Source organism: Vipera berus (assembly GCF_964194415.1).
Source record: "Vipera berus genome assembly, chromosome: 5".
In the NCBI taxonomy this organism is placed as follows: Eukaryota; Metazoa; Chordata; class Lepidosauria; order Squamata; family Viperidae; genus Vipera; species Vipera berus.
Window position 1 is genome coordinate 84,058,543 of NC_138207.1, and position 22,623 is coordinate 84,081,165.

Consider the following 22,623-nt stretch of genomic DNA (forward strand, 5'->3'; position numbering starts at 1 on the left):
TGAAGCAGTAGATTAATCGAGATCCAGTGGGAATCAGTGTAGGTCACCTAGCAGTGTTTTAGATGGACATAGTGTGATCAATACTGCACGTGCTACTACATTCTGAACCAAGTGAAGCTTCTGAATTCTCTTCAAGGGTAGCCCCCTATTTAGAGCATTGCAACAGTCCAATAAGGAAGTAGCTAAGGCATGAGCAACCATAAACAGCACTTCCCGATCTAGAAACAGGCACAACTGGCACATAAGATACGTGCAAAGGTGTTCCTATAACTGCTCCTCAAAAAGGAGCCATGAGTTCACTAGACCACAGACAAGATTTTTCATTCTACAAATTCTAATTTGGAGCAGACGTTTGATACAAGATCACGGTTTCTAGAATTTCTGCTGGACATTGAGTTACAAAAAAAAATACATAACTGCATCATGAAAGGTATATTCCACACTGTAGTTCAGGTTGCCCTTATATAAGAACATGAAATCTGGCCTATCACACTGGGCTGGCTGAGGAATTCTGGAAGTTGAAGTCTATAAGTCTTAAAGTTGCCAAGTTTGAAGACCACTGACGTATGGTGTGCTGTCCTTCTCATTCACGCACATAACTGTGGTTTAAGTGAGTTTATTAATATTCCCCAGCAATTCCCTTCACCAAGACCCCAGAATGATCCCAATTAAATCCAGCCACAAGCAAATCAATGCTAGTCCACAGAGCAATGGCCAACGAGTCCACAAGGCACTTGAAAGTTTCCCAATCAAAACAAATCCACCAGGCAAACTTAAACCCATAACACAAGAGAGTTCATGAGGCAAAACCAGTCCAGGATTTCCAAGGCAAGATGTCAATCCAAAGCAAGGCAGGAATCACAACGACCGGAAAACATACAGCTAGAAAAAAAAACATGTTATTCCCAGCATCACCTCCATCTGTCTGCTATGCTAAATAGCCAGTTTTCGGTGTAGCCCATCAAGAAGAGTGCTTTCTCCTCATGAGTAATCTGGCTAACCTTCTCTGCTCCTGCCTTTTCTCTGCACTATGTGTTCTTGGATCAGGTGCAGAAGGTAATTCCTCTTCCTCATCCCTGATCAGCTGCAGTTGCTTGCTTTTCCTATCTCAGAGGTCCCCAACCTTTTGGGCACCAGTGACCTGTTCCAGGGAGAGAGGTTTTTCCATGGACTGGAGGGTGTGTGGTTTTGTGTGCTGCCTGCATCTCACCCTAACCCTAACCTAGTTGCTGGCATGCTGCAGCAGGGTACTTGTCCACGGACCGCGGGTTGGGGACCCCTGCCCTATCTAATGACGCAGAGCTGTCTTGCTGTAGCTGTGCTTCAGCCAAATCACTCTCAGATGGCTGCTCGGAGCCATCAATCAACTCAACTCCTGACATGCCAGGATCTGGCTCATCCTCCCCCGAGCTGACATCTGAAAAGATATTTGGGGAAGCATCCAAGGGAGTCATCTCATATGTTCATGTGACTACTTTTTAATGGCATTTTTTTTGTCAAAAATTCACATTTACTTCTGGTTTCCAGCAAAACTGGCCTATAATGAACAATAGGTTCACTTAACCATGTTTGCTTTACAACTGCCACATTTGCTTAACAAAAAAGGTGATAAAATTGGGTTGGTCACATGGGTGATACATTTTATGATCAACACCACTTAACAGGCATGTTGGGCAGACTCCATTGTGGTTATAGGTGGAGTATTACTTGAACTGCACAGTATAAAACCTGGACAACCATCACTCCCTGTTACCTGTAAGGTGTAGCGTTCTATCAGCTCCCGGTCCAACGGCCTTGCCACAAATACTTCTCCATAGGTGCTGTTGGTTGTACGGATTTCAAAAGCCCTGCCTATATTTCCCGATACTAGAGAAAAAACAACCTGCATAAAAATAATAAAAAATATATATATGGTGAAAGGGTAGAAGAAGGGAGGAAGTGAAGACTGGTTTTGTAAAACAATATTATATTGTTAAAAAAGAAAAACAATATCGAATACCTAAGTGTAGGGGAAGCTAAATTAAGTCTGGTAGTTGGACTAAGTGAATATAAAAAAAATATAGTGAAGCAAAACCGATGTGTAAATGAATCTAAAGAGATAACAAGTGAGCTTGTGAATGCTCCCTTAGTCTTTGGAATGAATATCACTGGTAAATATTCTCTAATTCAAAATGAAGCGTATGCAAGCAGATATTACCCATTAAGAATGAAACTCCTGGGTGTTCACAGCTACCTCAGGTAGCAAATTAAAGGAAAGAAATGTGCCACACCTTAAATGCAAAGTGCTTCTTCCTGTTTAATATTGAAAGGGGCTCCTCTGGGTGTGATGAAATGGTGAAAAAAAAATTCAACTGAGGTTGAATATTGAACTGAGGTTCAATATTTGCAGTCTTTTCAAGTCCATTGTCCTAAATCAAGCAACTTCTGGGCACCAGAGGAAATGGCTTTCGATGCTGTTTTTTCCTACGTTATTTCACAGCCACCTGGCTTACCCATCAGCTTAAGCGACATACAGCCTGAGCTGTCTTAGTTTGTAAGACTAAAAAGTTACACAGAGCCAAAGGGAAGAAGAACACCTGGTATTCTAATTCACGAGATGGGCCGTGACTCATTCAGTGCCGATTGTGGCTGAGCTCTAAAAATATTTTGTGCTATTTTTGCCAGCAGCAACTTCTACATGGCATCCTCAAAAAGAAGAACAGATCAACCAAGAAACAGGGTTGGTGAAGACATCTATTAGGCCAGCAAAAAAAGAAAGCTGTCATTTCAGCCTTATATATTTGAGGATTAGCAGTCCAGGACAAAATTTATCCTTTTCTGGTGCCAATAATGTGGGGCCCATGGGAGCAAGTACAGTATATTTGTCTGTGACCTTTTACATTTCATGTGGTCTCAGGAGAAATCTTTGAATTGGCTGCAAATATTAAGTTCTTCTTTAAACTGCACTCTAGGTAAAGTTTATCAGAGCTGAAAAACCCAAGGTTATTGATTCATATGAAGTGCAGTTTAAAGAAGAACTTTTTATTTTCAGCCAATTCTTCTCTTTTTTTACAGTAATTTTATTAAAATAATTCACAACAATAAAAACTAATAGAAAGTAAAAAATAACAGAATAAAAAGAAAATGTACAGAAAAGAAAAAAGAGAAAAAAGAAAAATAGGAAACAAAAAAACTAAAGAAAAAAAGAAACATATATAAAAATGAATTCCCCGTTCATCACAAATATAAGAATTTTAGTAATTCATCGTATTTTAAAATACAACAAATGATTTATTCTTTTAGTACCTATCCCTTTTCTCTAAAGAAACTCATAAAACCTCATCATTTCAATCCTGATATCAGCAAAAAATCTATTAAGGGTTACCAGATATAACAACATACCATGTTTTCCTGAAAATAAGACAGGGCCTTATATAAATTTTTGCTCCAAAAGATGCATTAGGGTTTATTTTCCTGTTAGGGCTTATATTTGGGGAAATACGGTACTAAATGCTTCTGTCTGGCTGACGATCTTAACTGGGGCTTATTTTGGGGGTGGGGCTTATATTACGAGCATCCTGAAAAATCATGTTAGGGCTTATTTTCTGGCTGGGTCTAATTTTCGGGGAAACACAATAGTATATCCAATTTAATCAAATAAACCAACTTTATATTCTTTTTTTTTAACTTCTTGATCTTTATCCCCTTCCAATAATCTTAATCTTTAGTTCCTTCAAATACTGTCCTAGACCTTAATTTCTTTTCATTTTTTCTTTGTCCCAAATTATTTGAAGGTTTAACAAGCCTCTTTTGTAAATCCAATATAGGAAAACTATCCAGGTCACTCTCGTGGTTTATTTGTACATCCCTTTTAAATATTAAGACATTAGTTAATTTCTTTTGTATGTTCAGTGTAAGACCTTTTTCCATGTCTTTCTTATAGTTTGTCATTTTTAAATCCACCTTCAAATTGGCCTCACTCATGTTAGGTAATACTTATTCCTCTTCCATGGTATCTTTTAAACAGAGTCTAGAGGCAGACATTCTTAAAATTAATTTCTGGGTCCATTGTTCAAAAATATTTCTTATGTCCAATGTTAAAATATTTTGCTTCATTTTGTGTTAGTAAGTTGTGTTTAAATGTTCTTCTCCTTTAATTGTAATCTTTATTTCCTTCTGATACCTTGAAGTGTCCAACGTTTGAAGTCTTATGTATTTTTTTGCAGAATTCAAAACCAAAACCTTTTCCAGTAGGAAGGATTCTTTGCAATTAATTCCAAAATTATTTCAAATTTATCTGGACCATTAGTCGATTTGTAACTTTTTAAAATCAAAGTTTTAATCGCGCTTTTGGTATCCAGAAAAAACATTCAGTCCTTAAACTTGTATTTAAAAAATCTTTTGTAAGGATTGAGGGAAACTCACCTAGTGCTGTAAATCCAAAAGTTTCTAATAGCTAAAAAATAGTTAACAAGCAACTTCCAAAATTGATTAGGAAAGGAAATATGAGAACCCAGTGTCCTTTTAAAGGTGCCAGCTGTGGCTTCAATGAGATGGCTTTCTCTCATCTCCCAGAGCATTAAACACACTGAAGCCTACTGTCTTACAGTCTTCTCATGAGGAGCAACTGTCTGGAGTACATGTGGGTGATCTCAAGTCCTCTTCTTGTCCTGAAAAACTGGTCTACTCTTCAGTCTGCTGCAATCATCACCTTCACTTTTCATGGAGCTGCCTTCAGTTTGCCATTTCTTCCACAGACGTCCAGAGCATCTATATTGCCCAGTGACAATCAGAAATCATAGCAGAATTCATGTAAATTCTATTGTATTTTGTTTTGGAGTGTATGGAGCAGCTAGTAGAGTAGAACAGAGGTCCCCAACCTTTTGGGCACCAGGGACCGGTTCCATGGAGAGAGGTTTTTCTGCGGACCGGAAAATGCGTGGTTTTGTGTGCTGCCTGCATCTGATGGATGGGGCTTTGCTTGTTTGTGTGGAGTGGTTGCTGGCATGCCGCGGCCCAGTACTGGTCCATGGACCGGGGGTTGGAGACCCCTGGAGTAGAAGACTGAAGGTCTCAAATTTCTTCTCCTACAGGCTGAATCTACACAAACTGGCCATATCTCCTGCTCTAAAACAAAGGTTAGGTAATTCCTCTGTCTATCTTCAAAGGGAAGCTTCATCCAATGTCTACCCTGCAACACTAGTATTGTGAGAGAGACAAGGATCTCACAAATTGTGCTGCGATTTACATGTAAAAATGAAAAAAATATAATTTTAATCTTCTAGTACACAATGTATGGATCCATGAATAGACGTCTTGGTACTTCTTCCCTTGTAAAATTTATTAGAGATAAAAACAAACTTCATCTAACGAGGTCAAAACATCATAGAGTTAACAGAATATTAAAATGCAGAGAGAAATTAGGAGAATAAATTCCAGATTTGTCTGAAAGGAAGAGGCTGCAATGCACAAGGCAGGTGACAGGTTGGCATTTGTGTGTTACAAATAGTTTATTGTTTATCCTAAAGTTTTACAAAAAAAGGGGGGGGGCTGATTAGATATTTCAAATTAATATTGCAGATTACAAGAAAATTCTGGAGAAAATGGTATATTCTTACCTCTTCTTATCAAGGGATAAAGGCGGAAGTTGCAAAGTCAATTTAACTGGTATAGAAAAGTAAGAACCTTAGACTAGGACAGAACAGATAAGCCAATTATAAAAATTCACACCCTACTTCTGGACTGTTCTTTTTTTTTCTTTTCTACAGAATCAGCATTTTCCCTCTGCTTCCTAGTCTTTGAACTTCTAGATAATTTTAAGGGCTGGAAAGTAAATTTGTTCTTTAATCGGAGGTTGCCAAAAGTTGATAAATCCCACAGCTTCTCTGGATATCTTCCTTAGTTTTTCCCAGCAAAGGAAAGATCTGGTTTGCACATTCATATCTATGGGAATCATTTGAGCCTGTACCTTGCATATTCAATATATATTCATATAAACATACTTACACCACAGCACTAGAACGTAGCATACATACAAAACATAGAATTATAATGGATCTTGAAAAAAGTTGAATAAACAAACTATGACAAGCTACCTTTTGCTACCCCCTAGGAATTTATACTATTGATTTGATACACTCATCTAAAATGAGGACCCAGATTGTTGGGGGCAATAAGCTGACTTTGTAATAATGCCGCTTGTGAGGGGCCCGAAAGCCCTAATAAGCAGGCATATACATAGAATGAAGGCTATTGCTAAGCACATTTGATTTGTGCTTAGATTGTAAGCTGCCCTGAGTCTTCGGAGAAGGGCGGGATATAAATGGGATTAAAATAAAAAAATAAAAATAAAAATCTAGAGATGTATATTTTGTGAGCCAGGAGTGACAATTATAAGGCAAAAGGGAGGTAAGACTAGATAATCTAGGATAAATTGGACTTTGTACTCTGAGCTTGCTGTAGCCAAGGAAATAAAGTATCTCTGTAGTACAATGGTAAGCCACTTTGCGTAAATTTGTGGTTTCCTTCAGTTATTTCTCTGTTCAGGAATATTGTCTGTATTTACCTCAACAAGGCCACAAGTTCAGTCTGGAATAGGACATATGAAATAAAAATTTATTTGTTATAACAATCAGAAAAAGAAAACAGGATTATAAATAATCGAAGTCATACATTACTAATGCACTCTGCAGTTTTTCATAAGCAACCTTCAGTTTGTTAATGCAGGAACTAAGCATTGTTTATTTCTAATCCTGACACATTAAGGAAGTGGGGGGGGGGAAAGGACAAACATCACATTTCAATACCCTCTGCTACAATTTAGGAACTGTATACTTTGAAGTGATGTAGTCACAGCTACCTGTCCATTGTTTCCTGCATCTGGATCTCTGGCCAAAACCAGAGCAATTCGACGTCCTACAGGGCTGTCCTCTGAGATGCTCACAGAAGAGTCTGAAGTAATGTCAAACTGTGGGCTGTTGTCATTCTCATCCAATACAGTGATGGTGACCTGCCAAGTGGAGGTGAGTATGAATAATACCTTTAGTAGACAGGAGGCTAGCAAACATTACAGAGAAACAAATGATGGCAAGCTAACAACGGACTTTTCAAAGCCAGCTTCTATATGCCAGAGTAGAACTGAAGTTGCGCCTGAAATCTACAAACATGTCTCCTGAATCTGTAATTTCCACCATCCCTAAAAATCAAAATTGTAACACTTGGCTTTTTCATGCACTTTTACACAGCTTTTCTAGCAAAATTATTATGCTTTTAGGATTGTTTGAAGGCATCATTTACATCAAAGGAGGGAGCCCTTATTTGAAAGACCTTTTTTTTTAAGACTGAAAAAAAATAGTAACCAAATCTGATATTTGTTTAACTTGGGAAACTCACTCTAGCAAGGTTTTATTTCAAGAGTGGGCAGGAGAGCGAGCTGGTTATTTGCAGGTAATGCTAATGTAAGGATCCTGCTAATAAGCACACAAATGGACGAACTTCCCATTTAATAGGGAGGGCCCATACCCTGCTTCACTGGTGCCATCATATAAACTAATTAAGTCCAGTAACGCTTGGGAAATCAGAGAATTAATGACCTCATCAACTTTCACAGCAACACAGTATTTTTACTGTACAGTGTTAACCGTCTCTTAATAACTGCACTAAAGTGTTAGACTGTTAGGGATATATTGCACCCACAGACATGAGTTAAGAATCAGTCTAAGCTAATTTTTGGCCAGTAGTTAAGGAAATGCTGTCACGTCTAAAAATAATTGCACTTGTAAACACATTCTATTCAAAGGAGGAGAACATGGGTCTATTTGTGAAATTTTATCTGGCTAAAGGTTTCAAAGATAGAATTATTCAAGATAGATGGTTTCTGAAGAAAAGTTCGGAATCCATTTCTCTTCCTTTCTCTGGATGTGGTTGTGACAAACCTTTTTCTCTCCTTGCTAAAAGTAGTATCTCAATACAAGCCATGCTCTAGTACTGTGGTGGCAAACCTATGGCACACGTGCCACAGGTGGCACGCAGAGCCCTCTCTGTGGGCACGCGTGCCATCGCCCCAGTCCTAGGCCTGCAGCTGGGTTTTATAAAACCTTTTCACTTTAGGCCTCCGCTGCTGTGTGCAAAAAAAAAAGTTTCAATCAATCAATCAACTTCTTGCGGGGGAAAAAAAAATCTCGCAAAGTTGGAATTGATTGTTTGAACTTTTTAGTCCCACCCAGACTGCCGTTACCACAGCAGCCACGCCCACCCAATGGGCCACACCTACCCAATGGGCCACGCCCACCTGGCACCTGACGATACATAAGTGGGTTTTGGGCTGCACTCAGTCTCTAAAAGGTTCGCCATCACTGCTCTAGTATCTGTACATATCAACATTGGCAGTGATCTACACTCAAGAGTTTGACTTTCTACTCTTCCAGGGGCAATTCATTGTTTTGGTGGTCCTCTATAAACTCATTCATGCTTAGGGCCTCAATATTAGGGGAACCCCTCTTTCTCTAATTACAGGTAATCCTGTAAAAAAAAAAAACTTCCGACCCACAACTGAGACAAAACTTTCCATTGCTAAGCAAGATAGTTGTGAAGTGAGTTTTGCCCTGTTTCGCGATCTTTCTTGCCACCGTGATTAATCACTACAGTTGTTAAGTTGATCACACAGTTGTTAAGTGAATCTGACTTCTCCATTGGCTTTGCTTGTCAGAAAGTCACAAAACATGATCAAATGGGGACATTGCAACCATCATAAATACATGCCAAGTGTCTAAATTCTGATCACATGACCATGGGGATGCTGCAACAGTTGCAAGTGTGAAAAACGATCATAAGTCAATTTTTCAGTGCCGTTGTAACTTCAAATGGTATGGTTGTAAGTCAAGGACTACTTATATTTCTGCCCAAATTGTAAGACTGGAGAAAGTTTGCATATTCCAGGTCCCATCAATAAAAGAATAACATCTTTTGGGTTCCAGAAGGCATGTTTTTTCTTTCACTGTCCTTGTCCTATGAAGCAGAGGCTCCCACACCCCAAGGTCCATATGGTCCCAATGGGGCTATCCTTTAAGAAAGTCTTTTTTTAAAAAAAATATATGTTTTTATTGGTTTTTTTTACATATCACCATTAATATTTGGTAAACAATGTGTTGTCTAGGTTTGTATTTACACATAATCAATAACAATTAATTTTTATAGTTCCATATTTCACAGGGACACGATGGTTCAGTGGGTTAGAATGCTGAGCTTGTCGATCAGAAGGTCGGCAGTTTGGCGGGTCGAATCCCGAGTGCCGCATAACAGAGTGAGCACCTGTTACTCATCCCAGCTTCTGCCAACCTAGCAGTTCGAAAGCACGTAAAAATGCAAGTAGAAAAATAGGGACCACTACGGTGGGAAGGTAACAGTGTTCCGTGCGCCTTTGGCGTCTAGTCATGCCGGCCACATGACCACGGAGACGTCCTCGGACAAGCGCTGGCTCTTCAGCTTTGAAACGGAGACGAGCACCGGCCCCTAGAGTTGGAAACGACTAGCACGCATGTGCGGGGGAACCTTTACCTTTTACCTTTATTCCACAGAGTAATTTTCCTTGATTTTTCTCTTTTTCCATTGATATTCTCTTTTATCAACCTTAAATTAGTACATTCCTTAGTTGTTGTTTTTTTGAAAAATAACAGTTAAATGTCTACGAATATCCTCCACTTCATTAAGCTTCTTTTCTAATTAATCATCTAGATCACCTTGCCATCGATCCTGTTTTTAGAATTCTCATTTTAATTTATTTTCTCCACAGTATTGAAAAGAAAGTATTTTTACTTGTTAAAATTTTCTTAGAATTAATTACACTTATATTTGAGGGAACACCTACTGCCGGCATCAAGCTCCCTTCGTGCTGTGCGCTCCCACTTGGAGGGCCTTTTCAGGGTGCCGCCTGTAAAAGACTGCCGGCGGATAACACCCAGGGGGAGGGCTTTCTCTGTGGGTGCGCCAGCCCTTTGGAACCAGCTGCCCGTAGAGCTTAGGACTGCCCCCGACCTTCGGTCATTCCGCCGGGACCTGAAGACCTGGCTCTTTGAGCTTTCTGGCCTAGGCTGAGAGGTTATTTTTTTCCCCCTCAGGGATCAAATTTAATTATTTTAACTGTTTTTAACTCTTGTATTGTATTGATGTTTTTAAATACTTTGTAAACTGCCCTGAGTCCTACGGGAAAAGGGCAGTATATAAATTCAATAAACTTAAACTTATATGTTGAAATCTTTTTTTTCCTCATACAAACCATCCCAACACTTACATTTTTCATATCTTGAAATATAAAGAAGAAAGAACAGAAATAATATACTATCTACAAAAAGCATTTTAAGTAGATCTTAAAGACCTGGCTTTTCTCATAATCATTGTGCCAAGAGGGATAGTATATACACCCATTAGAAAGTTACATTCAGGGAACTTGTCTTCCCAAGGCAGGATTCTTTTATTATCCTAAATGATGTTTTTAATTATTTAAACTGGCCAGAATTGCTTGGCAATTAGGTGACCTTAAAAATTGAATGAATGTGAAATTGATATAAGCAGGAGTCTCTTGGAAGACACATAGCATCTTAGGCAATCCATTGACCACTTTCAGTTTGCAGTTTCTTTCTAGAAATAGCCCTAGATCAGCGTTTCTCGACCTTGGCAGCTTTACAATGTGTAGGTTTTAATTCATATTCCCCCAGTCAGCATGCTATAATAAACATTATAATGAATATTCCTACCTTCTATTGGATGGAAGCACAAAAATGGACACAGAGAAGAAAAGAAATAAAGAGGGATTAGATTTCTGCCCCTTAAATAGAAAACATAAATTTAAAGTTTTGGAAAAAAATATATATTATGGTCCAGAGACATAGATTCAATGAACAATGAAAAAAAAAGTTAAGTCTTTGTTGTTGCTTTATCAATCTCTCCTTAATCATCTAATAGGTGTGGTCTTCTTGGTCATTCATTCATATGTTTCTTCCTCAAATTTCACTTAGCATTCTTCATGCATGCTGAATAAACTTTGTTTCTCTGGTATTATTTATCCAAAGTGGGAAACTGCTCTTCATTTGGGCCTTAGATTACATCTTCCCATTGCACCATTCTTGCACATATTCCCCTCCCCCGTCTCCACACCAGCATTTGTGCTTAGCGCGTAGCACATGCTCACATTTTGAGTCAAAAGTAGTACAAAAGGAGAAAAAGGAAAAACAAAGGTGATGTGAAAACGGAAATTGCCCAGCTTGTGTTTTTTTTTATGCAGAAGAGAGGACTCTAAGATAATTTTAGTCCATGATTGTGTGGTTTCTTAAATAGGAAGGAAAAAGTCAGTTTGAGTTCTAAAAATTATGTGAATAAGGCAGCTGTAGGAAAGAATAAAAAATGTGAGCAAAAATCTCCTGGTACATTATCTGGATAATACACAAACTACTTTTAAAATGTTTTAAATGGAGAATAATTTCATAAAAATCACATAGGACCCAGATCAGGGGTCTTCAAACTCGGCCCTTTTATGACTCATGGATTTCAACTCCCAGAATTCCTCAGCCAGCATGTCTGGCTGAGGAATTCTGGGAGTTGAAGTCCATGAGTCATAAAAGGGCCGAGTTTGAAGACCCCTGACCCAGATTGTTGGGGGCAATAAGCTGAATTTGTAAAAATGCCGCTGGGGGGCAGGCGAAAGCCCTAATAAGCAGGCATATACATAGAATGAAGGCTATTGCTAAGCACATTGATTTGTGCTTCTTAGATTGTAAGCCGCCCTGAGTCTTCGGAGAAGGGCGGGATATAAATGGGATTAAAAAATATATATCTTGATGTTCAGAAAAAATGATCTAAATGATTCTAAGTGAATCCAGTATAAAATGTGGATGATTAAGAAAGGAAATCAATCAGTACTTTACAGAAAACAATTCAACTCAATTATCCTTCTGTTCACTAGGATCTTAAAGAAGTACTAACATGATTAACAATTTGAATTTTTAGTTATGTTTCAGTGTCAGCATACAGCGGTATATTAGCTATACAATCCAAACATCTAGCACAGGGGTGTCAAACTGCTGGCCCGCGGGCTGGATGCATCATGCCGAAACTGCGCCCACCCCAGCTCTGGTAATGGGAAAAAAGTCAAGATACGTCGTGACACGTCATGTGACGTGGCGAGTTTGACACCCCTGGTCTATCATAACAGAGTGTGACTCTAAAGACATTTAGTGTCTTTGGAAACACAGCCACAAAGAATCTTGCTACTGTGTGGTAAGACCTTTAAAATGGAAAGGAAAAGAAAAATTCCAGCCATCTTGCATATACTAAGACACATTTCCTCAAAACAATCTTCCAAGATTTTTTATTCTATTCCCATCTCCAAAACAAACCAGAAACCTTCCATTTCTGGGGGATGAATAACCTCACAACAGTAGGCTGAAATTTTAGCTAAGCATAAGCTAAACAAAAACACAGAAAGAATAGTCAGTTGCACATCTTCTCATATTACAAAGACAAAGGAACACAACAAAATCAGCTCACCACTGTCGAGTCAAGTTTAGGGCTTCCGTCATCTGCCACAACAGTTAAGGTGTAAACGTCTCCTTTCTCTCGATCTACTTGTCCTCTGACAGTAATCACACCCTGCCAGAAAGAAATAAAAACATACAGGCCATGGATATACAATGTCAGGTTATGCCCACAGATAACAGAAATTCCCCAGTAAATTACTTACAGTGATTCCATTTATTTTGAACAAAGACAAAGCTTGAGGATTAGTATTAGGGTCAAACTTGTATGTGATCTGGTTAAGATTGTCGATAGATCGGGCCTGGACTCGTAGCACTTCAGAACCCAAGGGGATATTCTCTGTGATGGTTGCTTCATATGTGATGTTCGAGAACTGCACAGCCTCGTCTAATTCGTTAAGGAGACTGACATAAATACTGCAGAATCCTTGGTTTTGGGGCGGGGCTTGATCTGTGGCGGAAACATTCATTAGGTAGCTCGTTTTTGTCTCGTAGTCCAAGTAGTCAATTGTGGTAATGAGGCCGGTGCTCTCATCAATTTCAAATTTGCCCTCAGATCCTGAGATGATTTTGTAATTCACTAGACCTCCATTTCCTAGAGAGAGAGGAAAAAGAATGATTAGGAGATATGTGGTCGGTTGCAATATAAGCAGTGGTGGGATTCAGCCAGTTCGCACCACTTCGGCAGAACCGTTAGCTAATTTTTTGTTGCCCAGGCCCAGAATGGACTTCCGGAAGCGGCATCCACACAGAGAACCAGTTGTTCACATATTTGAATCCCACCACTGAATATAAGCCATGGCTCAATTGTAGAGGATCCCGAAGGAGTGTTTGAAAACCCCAGTGAAGATGCTCCACTTCTGTTCAAAATTCCTCCAAAAATCTGTTCAAAAGTTCCAAAACTTTTTAGTTTTCTATAACAATGGATTGTCGCCACATGATGTCAAGCTTCCGACGTATGGGCTTTCCAAGTGACTCTGAGGCATTGTTTACCTTAAAAGTCCTTTATTAGCCTAATACACCGGCAAATGCTTGCTCGAAGGAAGCTGGAATCTGAAATCTCCGCCCCTTGCACCATATATTAAACACAATTCTCCCCCTTTCTAATTTTGTCATTAATCATATTCTCCAATTAATTTAAAGAATCAGCTTCCCTTCCGTTAGAAGAACCGCCAAAGTCTTATCTTCTTTAGAGACAAATGGCCTTCAAAGTGCATTCCTACTCTTCCCTCCCACCAATTTTAAACTAAAACAATACACAAGTCTTAAAGCAATACACAAGTTTAACATATGAAATAGATACTCCTTCATCTCTTGTCAAGCAGCGTTGACACATGATTTGTTACATTGTTCCTGCGATCTGTCAATCATTGTCAGCCTTTCTTTTGTACCTGCTTACCAAACTGATATATTCTGATGAAACCAATGGTTTGAGATGATCAGGATTGCTACACTCACAGTTTATAGCACAACACTAGTATTTTTGACTGATTTCCATCCCTTGATGGGTTCTCAGTTGCCTGCTATTGCAGCTGTTGGAGGAAGACTGAGATTTTCAAAGGCTCACATAGTATGTTCTAACCCAGGGGTCTGCAACCTTGACAACTTTAAGGCTTGTGGACTTCAGCTATGCTGGCTGAGGAATTCTGGGAGCTGAAGTCCACAAGTCTTAAAGTTGTCAAGGTTGCAGACCCCTGTTCTAACCCTTAGCGGAGAGCTCAAATCTTTTCACCCAAATTCTCTTACAGGTCTTCTGACTTACGCTGGTGTTATTGTTCACTCTACATACTTGTTGGAAGTCCTAGCCTTCCACTTGCATTAATTCCCCTGATCATATGTTTGCGTTAAGAAAAAAAAGGATAAGGCGAGAAATAATGGATGGAAACTAATCAAGGACAGAAGCAACCTAGAACTAAAGAGATAATTCCTAAACAAGTAACCGATGGAACGGCTTGCCTTCAGAAGTTGTGGGTGCTCCATCACTGGAGGCTTTCAAGAAGAGATTGAACGACCATTTGTCTGAAATGGATAGGGTCTCCTGCTTGAGTAGGGGGTTGGACTAGAAGACCTCCAAGGTCCCTTCCAACTCTTATTATTCTATATGTTCTGTGATATTCATCCCAAAAAGGAATCATCACTGTATCACTCAGCAAATATGTTCCACTAGGGTTCCAGATACACTTTGTGTACTTGCTTCCTTTTGCGTTACTTCCTTCTCCCCCCTCCCCACGTTATGTGGCCATTCCCCTTCTCCTGTTCCAAATTCCAAATCCCATAGTAGATTTGTACATATTAATCCTATATAATCCACCCCCAGAAGTCTATGTTCAATTCCAAGCAACTCTACTATGGGATTTGGCATTTGGAATAGGAGAAGGGGAATGGCCACCTAATGTAAAAAAAAAGAAGAAAAAAAAGAATTCAATTTCTACCATTCCATCTTGTTCTTTTTTTAAAAAAAAATTCTATTTGTTAAAAAGATGAAATCCAAAGGGAAGAAGTACATAGGGTTAGTGCAGTGAAGAGGAAAATCCACTCTAATTATATTATTTATTTATATTTTTATCTTGATTTTATTATTTTATAGATAAGGTAAGGTAAAGGTAAAGGTTCCCCCGCACATGTGTGCTAGTCGTTTCCGACTCTAGGGGCCGGTGCTCATCTCCGTTTCAAAGCCGAAGAGCCAGCGCTTGTCCAAAGACATCTCCGTGGTCATGTGGCCAGCATGACTAGACGCCAAAGGCGCACGGAACGCTGTTACCTTCCCACCGTAGTGGTCCCTATTTTTCTACTTGCATTTTTACGTGCTTTCGAACTGCTAGGTTGGCAGAAGCTGGGACGAGTAACAGGCGCTCACTCTGTTACGCGGCACTCGGGATTCGACCCGCCAAACTGCCGACCTTCTGATCGACAAGCTCAGTGTCCTAACCCACTGAGCCACCGCGTCCCATATATTTTATAGATACAGCGGTTAAAATGTACTAAATATAAGCAACAACATGCACTCCTGATGAATAGGAAGAAAGATTGAATTGAAATTAACATTTCAATTAACACTTCAATTAACATTTATTTCTTTAAGGCAACCCATTGGGGAATCTATTATTGCTTTTTGTCTCAGCAAAAAAAAAGAGAGACTCTAATTTTAAGCAATTGGAACAGACGGTTAAGGACTCATTTTAGCTGTATGCCAAAGTCCCCACTGATTAATTATACTGAGCATTTACAGCAACCAAGTTGAATTTGGGACTTTCACATTCAAAATAATTTGACCACTCCTTGAAATGTACTAACCAGGCTATATTGGAAATAAAGGAAAGAAAGTTGAGATGTTATAGGCTGTCACTTGAAACAGCAGAAAAAAACAAAAGAAAACAAAACAAAAATTAAACGTGGAATTCAGATTAATGATGGACAATTTTTTTACAGAATCTATTAATCTACTTTTGTGACATTCACTTACACCAATGAGAGTTTTATAGTTTTGTTTCCCTTCGGAAGACGGGCTTAAGTGCAGATCTAAAATATGATCTCATGCAGGTCTTGGTACAATGAAGTTGTTGGAGTAAAGTCCATGATATTCTAATAGTGGCCATTGTGGTAGGGCTTTTACATTTTATTAATTTCCCTTCCACCTTGCATATCAGAGCAAGCTCAGTGGCTTACCATGATTTTGTAAGGAAAGGGTAACCCAATTCCATTCTCTTTGCTGGGTTAGATAATTGACATGATATTGCACATTATGCTGTGCTGCCCTCTGTATCAAGCCGAGCATTCTGAATTCATAACACATTTACTAATCAGCCATTGACTTGGCCAGAACAGACAAACATTTTCTTCTTGCTGCAGATCAGCCTCTACAATTTCTAGGAGGGTTGCCAAATTTTGGGCTGTAAATTTTAATTGCTATAAGAAGACTCTGGGTTTAACAGTGGCAATGCTTATTCATTGATTTACTCTGGACTAAACATGATTCTTTATGCAGTTTGGCTCGCATTGTATTAATTTATTTTGGGTTTATGTGATTTTATTATTATTATTTTGGTATTTGACCATAAATAAATTAACTGTATTGCTAATTAGCACCTTTGGCTGATGTTCACTACCCCAATTATTGCAAAGAAGAGGAGCTGGTATGCTAGTGTGCCCCTTTAATTAATTCCTTTTAAGATATGTACTGAAGCACAGATTCAGATTCATATTAAATTGGCATACCTACTCTAGATGTAAGCATTCAGATACAACATTACAATTAACAGTTAAGTAGAAGATGGTGATCTAAAGTTATTTTTGCCAATTTATGCCATGGCTATTCTGTGTAACAACATTTTAAGGCAGTGGTGTCAAACTGCCGGCCCGTGGGCCAGATGCATCATGCAGAAGCCGTGCCCACCCCATTGCCGGCAATGACAAAACTGTCCCGATACGTTGCGTGACATCATGAGTTTGACATTGGCCTTGATTTAATAGACCATTTAAGGAAGGGGATTTCTTCTCTATATATTTACATAATTTGCCTTGTTACATCAATCTGTGTCAACTATGCGCTGATGTCACATGCTGCAAATTATGTCAATTGACATAAATGAAGTAAAGTGCATCACTCGCACATTTAAATCAGTATGCAAATTATGCATGGCTCAAATTGCATCTGGATACACAAAATGATGGGAAAAATGTAAATTTAATTATTAACCTGAATGTACACAGCATTTTATAAAGCAGCATTAGCAACAGGTTAATTTTGCAGGAATTGGGTATGTCTAGTCTAGTGGAAAAAAAGGACTAAGGGAGATATGATAGCAGCGTTCCAATATTCAAGAGGCTGCCACAAAGATGGGGGGGGGGTCAACCTGTTTTCCAAAGCACCAGAAGGCAAGACAAGAAGCAATGGATGGAAGCTAATCAAGGAGAGAACCAACTTAGAACTAAGGATAAATTTTCTAATAGTGAGAACAATTAACCAGTGGAACAGTTTGCCTTCAAAAGTTGTGGGTGCCCCATCTCTGGAGGCTTTTAAGAAGCAATTGGACAGCCATTGGCCCAAAATGGTATAGGTTTTCTTGCTTCAGCAGGGGTTTGGACTAGAAGATCTCAAAGATCCTTTCCAACTCTGTTATTCTATTATGCCTAAAATTCAAGTAGGTATTTTCCAAACTAAGCTTCATTTGGACACGCTGGAGTCCAAAATAAGAGAAAATAGTGAATATATAGGAAGTGAAAATGTTAACATACAGGTCCACTGGCTTCCTTAAAATTCTGGATGGGGACTAATGCTAATCAGTGTTACATAATATTTATAGAATGGGTTGTGTAAACTAGCATAAAATATATACAAATTCCTGACTTTGCACCAACTATGAGTAATTGGATACTGGCAGGAGACAGAGGCTGAAAGAAACTATCTAAAAGCTTTTAAGTAGCTACACTTTCTGTTCACCAATCTGTGGGTGATTTTACTCCACATTACAGGAACTGGAATTTATCACAAAAAAAGATATACATCTTGGGACTCCTAACATGGCTCATACATACAGAAAGCTCTAATACTCTTGCTCCAAAGATAAGTCAGGACAGGTTCACCTAGAAAGAAGACCATTCAAACAGCATTGCAGTGGCCAGCCAATGTAACTCTTCTATGGTATAACTATACCTGTATCACGATCTGTTGCCCGGACTACAGCAACAGATGTTCCAATTCCAGCTGTCTCTCGCAGACCCAGCCGATTATATTGTCTTTGGGTAAATACTGGTACTTCATCATTGACATCTTCCACATAGACTATTACCTGGAAAATGTTAAACACACAGATCATTTATTTTCCTGGAACCTTGCTGGGGAAAAAATAGAAAAAACATCCATATCCACTACATCAAGATAAAGGACTATATATAATCTTTGACTAGAGTGTTGAGAAGTGCATTTAAAATCATGGGTTGGAGTCAGGACCAGGTTGAGAAAGGGACCTCAAGGCAAATACAGAATTAGAGTTTGCAGGTATTTATAACTAATTCAATAGAGTTCACATTACTATTTCCTCATAATTAACAAGAATTTCCCAATTTTATCAGAATAAACATTGCAATTTGGTAGAAAATTTCAAAGAGATATACCCAACAACTATGCATCTTCAGGATGTGAAACAGGAACCCCTACACTGGATGCTATACATTATATAGAATGATGGAGGCTAGTTGGGTCATTATAGTTAGAATCACTCCTGAATAATGTTATTAGCGAAGGGCATTTGCGTTGGCGTTTAAAAATGGCTACAATTGTTAGGAAAAGGTGGAGTTTCAACAGTATGTCCACAGCTGCTTTCATGACTTTTTTTTTACTCCTCCCCCACCATGTGGACAACCTAAGGAATGTGCCAATTAACGTCGACAGAGAAGCAGAGAAAGTTGAAGTGTTGCTGTCCACTGCAATCGGCAGAAGAAGCAACGTGGAAGAACAGGAGGAACAATTGTTACCAAACAAGGTCAGATCAAAGAAACCCAAGTCTGGACCAGAACTTGAGAGAACTTCTCAGACAAGAACCGCCCTAGTTTACACAAAGATAAAGGGAAGGAGGGGCCACCTTCACATCTAAGGGTACCACTGATGGGGCTGTAATAATCTGAAAGAGCAGCTCTCTGCTGATATGGGCTTCCAAACTCAATGGCTAAGAGTACCAGGGTAGGGAAGGGGAACATTTTAGAATTCAGGAGCCAGATCAAGGTTTGGGGCCACATTTGAGATGGTCAACGAGGCAATAATGGTTGTACGCATGTACAGATACAAAACCACTTCTCATAAATATGCTAATATGGGCACTTGTGAAATTTTCTTGCAGTCAGCTACAAATCCACATTTCTTCACCAGCCAAATGCAATTATTCTGTCCTTAGCAGCAAAATCTAATTCTGAACTCTTTTGCTAGGAGTGTGCCAAGTTTACAATCCTTTCTCTAGTACGGGTAGTCCGGACCTTACAAGAGGTCACTTGGCAACCATTTGAAGTTATAGCAGACCTTCCTTGGGGCTATTTACAATCCAGTTTCGAAGTTCTGAGGTTATCTCCCGTACGCCAAGCAGGAGTTCAGCAGCTACAGGCAATCCTTGACTTAAGACCACAACTGAGCCAAATATATCGGTTGTTAAGTGAGACAATTGTTAAGTGAGTTTTGCCCCATTTTAAAACCTTTCTTGCCACAGTCGTTAAGTGAATCACTGCAGTTGATAAGATAGTAACACAGCTGTTAAGTGAATCTGATTTCTCCATTTTGCCAATTGCCAAACATCTGAATTTTGATCACATGAGCAGGGGGATGCTGCAATGGTTATGCTGAATGAAAAATCTTCATCAGAGTCCAGTCCAAGCCGGGAATAAACAACATGGCGACTGCTTTAGAAAGAAGGTTGCTGTTTATTGAAGAGGAGAGCCAGACAGAAAGATGGCTCTGGAAGAAAAGAGAGAGAGCACATGTAGGGAGTGGGTTTTTATACCCTCTGGGGCTCTTGTTTCCTGTTCCTGTTTGAGGCTTTGTATTTCCTGTGTCATGTATTTTGACCTGAGTCTGGATGTGCCCCTTTGGCATCTGTTAATCCTATTATGTGCTGTCTTAGAGTTTGAGTGGGGTATGTAGATTTTAGGTGTCTTTGTCTTCCTAAACTTCTATCTGGGGGCCTCCAACCTTCCTGAATGGATTATTTACATCTGCATTTCTACAGAGCTGGTTTCTGCTTGGGGCTATTAAGAAAAACTGGGTATATTTTTCTGCCACTTTAAGATCCTTTGAGAAAATACAATATTCTGCCCTTTTAATATTTCCTTCTCTGGGGGGGTGGTGACTTCCCACAGTTATAAGTGTTATTTATTTAGCTTATGGCTGGTCACACACAGAATTAAAAGCACTTCATATTTACAAGTTAGAACAGTTAAAACAATTTTTTTTAAAAAAAGAAGCGATTATAAAACCTAAGAGGAAAACAGAAATAACATTTCAGAGTTTAATGTTGAGTTTGGAGATCCAGTCAGTAGCTGCCGTTGTTACGCAGAGGAAGTCCTTAAGATCTCCTGGGTATCTTCTATTAGTGCATTCCCTCACTATATGTTGGATAGTCTGTCGGGGAGCCCCGCAATCACATTGTGCTGAAGGTGTCTTTCCCCATTTATACAGAGAATCGGCACACACCCCATGAGTCGTTCTAATTCTATTGTATGTCACCCATATGTGTTGGGGTAGATTAAATCCTGGAGGTATACTATTAGGATTACTGTAATATGCTCAGTTATAAGTGTGAAAAATAGTCATAAGTCACTTTTTTCCCAGTGCCCTTGTAACTTCAAACGGTCACTAAATGAATTGTTATAAGTCGAGGACTATCTATATTCCACAGCTGCTTGGTTAGAAAAAGTGCCACCAGAGAATTTTTTTTGTTAAAGGTAAGCAAATGATGGCAGGGACATTCAGCATTGTGTAGAAATGGTTGGGGACCTGTGCAATAATGTCAAGGACACTCAAATTCCCACAGTGGGTATATGGCTGAATCCTGGCTATAGCGCAAATATTGTTCAAGCCAGCCAACAAATAACAAAATTAATGAATAGCAATACAAATAGTGCCTTCAAAGCAAAAACCATCCACACCTGAAACAAATGAAGCTCAAGATTCATGTTTTTTCCCCCGCTTTAAAAATAATTCAATTAGATAGAAATTCAGCCATCTGTAAAATCAGAAGCAAATAGCCTGTTGATCAATGTCTATTTCTATCTGCGACAATCACTGTTACTCCAGAGGAAAGAAATCCCCTTTAATATCCTCTAAAAGAAAAACACATTTCTCAGAACAATACAAACGAGAGAAGATGAATAATGGAACACTCCACGCATTTTCTGAAGACTTCATTAGATCCTGCCTAACCACTCTCTTATCAGCAGTGAACGTCACCAACAAGGCACTGAACTGTTAATTAGGAAATGTAGGGAATAATGAAAAATGGAAGATTATTGAATATATCAAGCATAAATAAAGAGACTCCCAAATGTATCGTTGGTATGAATGTGTGACCTGTTTGAGCAACATTTTCTATTACAGGAAGCTGGCTCTATGTTAGTACTCCTTAAGCTGTATTTATCTGCAGCCGTATTTATTTGGAATGAAGTATTGTTTTAATCAAAACAATGTTAGAAGATACAATGCATAGGACATCTGTTGTATTAAATAGGTGAACTGGAGGTGCAAAAGGTTTTGAAAAAGTCCCACTATTTTGTCCTCCTCAAAACATATTGACTTTGAACCCGCGTCTACACAGTAGCTACTTAGTATCTCATATTTTTAGTATCTTTTTTTTTTACAATGAATCTGAGGTAAAATTTTGACTTACCCTACAGTAGTTCTCAAATTACGACCACAACTGAGCCCAAAATTTCCATTGCTAAGCAAGACAGTTGTTAAGTGAATTTTACCCCATTTTATGACCTTTCTTCTCATAGTTATTAAGTGAATGGCTGACATTGTTAAGTTAGTAATACGGTTGTTAAGTGAATCTGGCTTCCCCATTGAATTTACTTGCCAGGCAGTCACAAAAGGTGATCACATGACCCTGGGACACTGCAACTGTTGTAAATCCATGCCCATTGCCAAGTGTCTAAATTTTGATCACATGAGATACGGGGATGCTGCAACGGTCGTTAAGTGTGAAAAAAAGTTATATGACACTTTTTTCAGTGCCATTGTAACTAGATGAATGGTTGTAAGAGATGGACTACCTCTATTTGGTTATGTAATTTAGGGACTTGTCTTTTTTTTTAAAAAAAAAAAACTTTTTTAAAAAACAAAACCATTTATATTATTCATCCTGATCAGCAATAACAGGAATAACACAGACTGAAAAGCAACAATCCAGTCTATACAAGAGTCATCGGGAAAGATATCCCTTGAGCAGATCTACAAAAATATGCATTAGGTGACTCATGGATTTTCAACTGTTTTAGTTCTTTACTCTGAGTAATTGTTTTCTGATATGTGGAATATTTAGATGCCACTCATACTTTATAGTACAGAATATAAACAATACATTCCACTGTTTAAACAGATGCCTTGGGGTACATTCACCGCTGTTTCATTTAGAGT

The 22,623-nt window shown here is 38.8% G+C and overlaps 1 protein-coding gene across 1 annotated transcript in view; it reads right to left on the reverse strand.

Annotated features, from left to right (window-relative positions):
• CDH23 (cadherin related 23) overlaps positions 1-22,623 on the reverse strand; it is a 390,425-nt gene that overhangs the window by 114,600 nt on the left and 253,202 nt on the right. The window contains exons 23-27 of the mRNA XM_081328216.1: positions 18,160-18,295; positions 12,713-13,101; positions 12,520-12,621; positions 6,839-6,988; positions 1,754-1,882 (exon numbers count right to left, since the gene is read on the reverse strand). Of these exons, the coding sequence (XP_081184342.1) occupies positions 1,754-1,882; positions 6,839-6,988; positions 12,520-12,621; positions 12,713-13,101; positions 18,160-18,295 (906 nt within the window). The remainder of the gene's footprint in view (positions 1-1,753; positions 1,883-6,838; positions 6,989-12,519; positions 12,622-12,712; positions 13,102-18,159; positions 18,296-22,623) is intronic.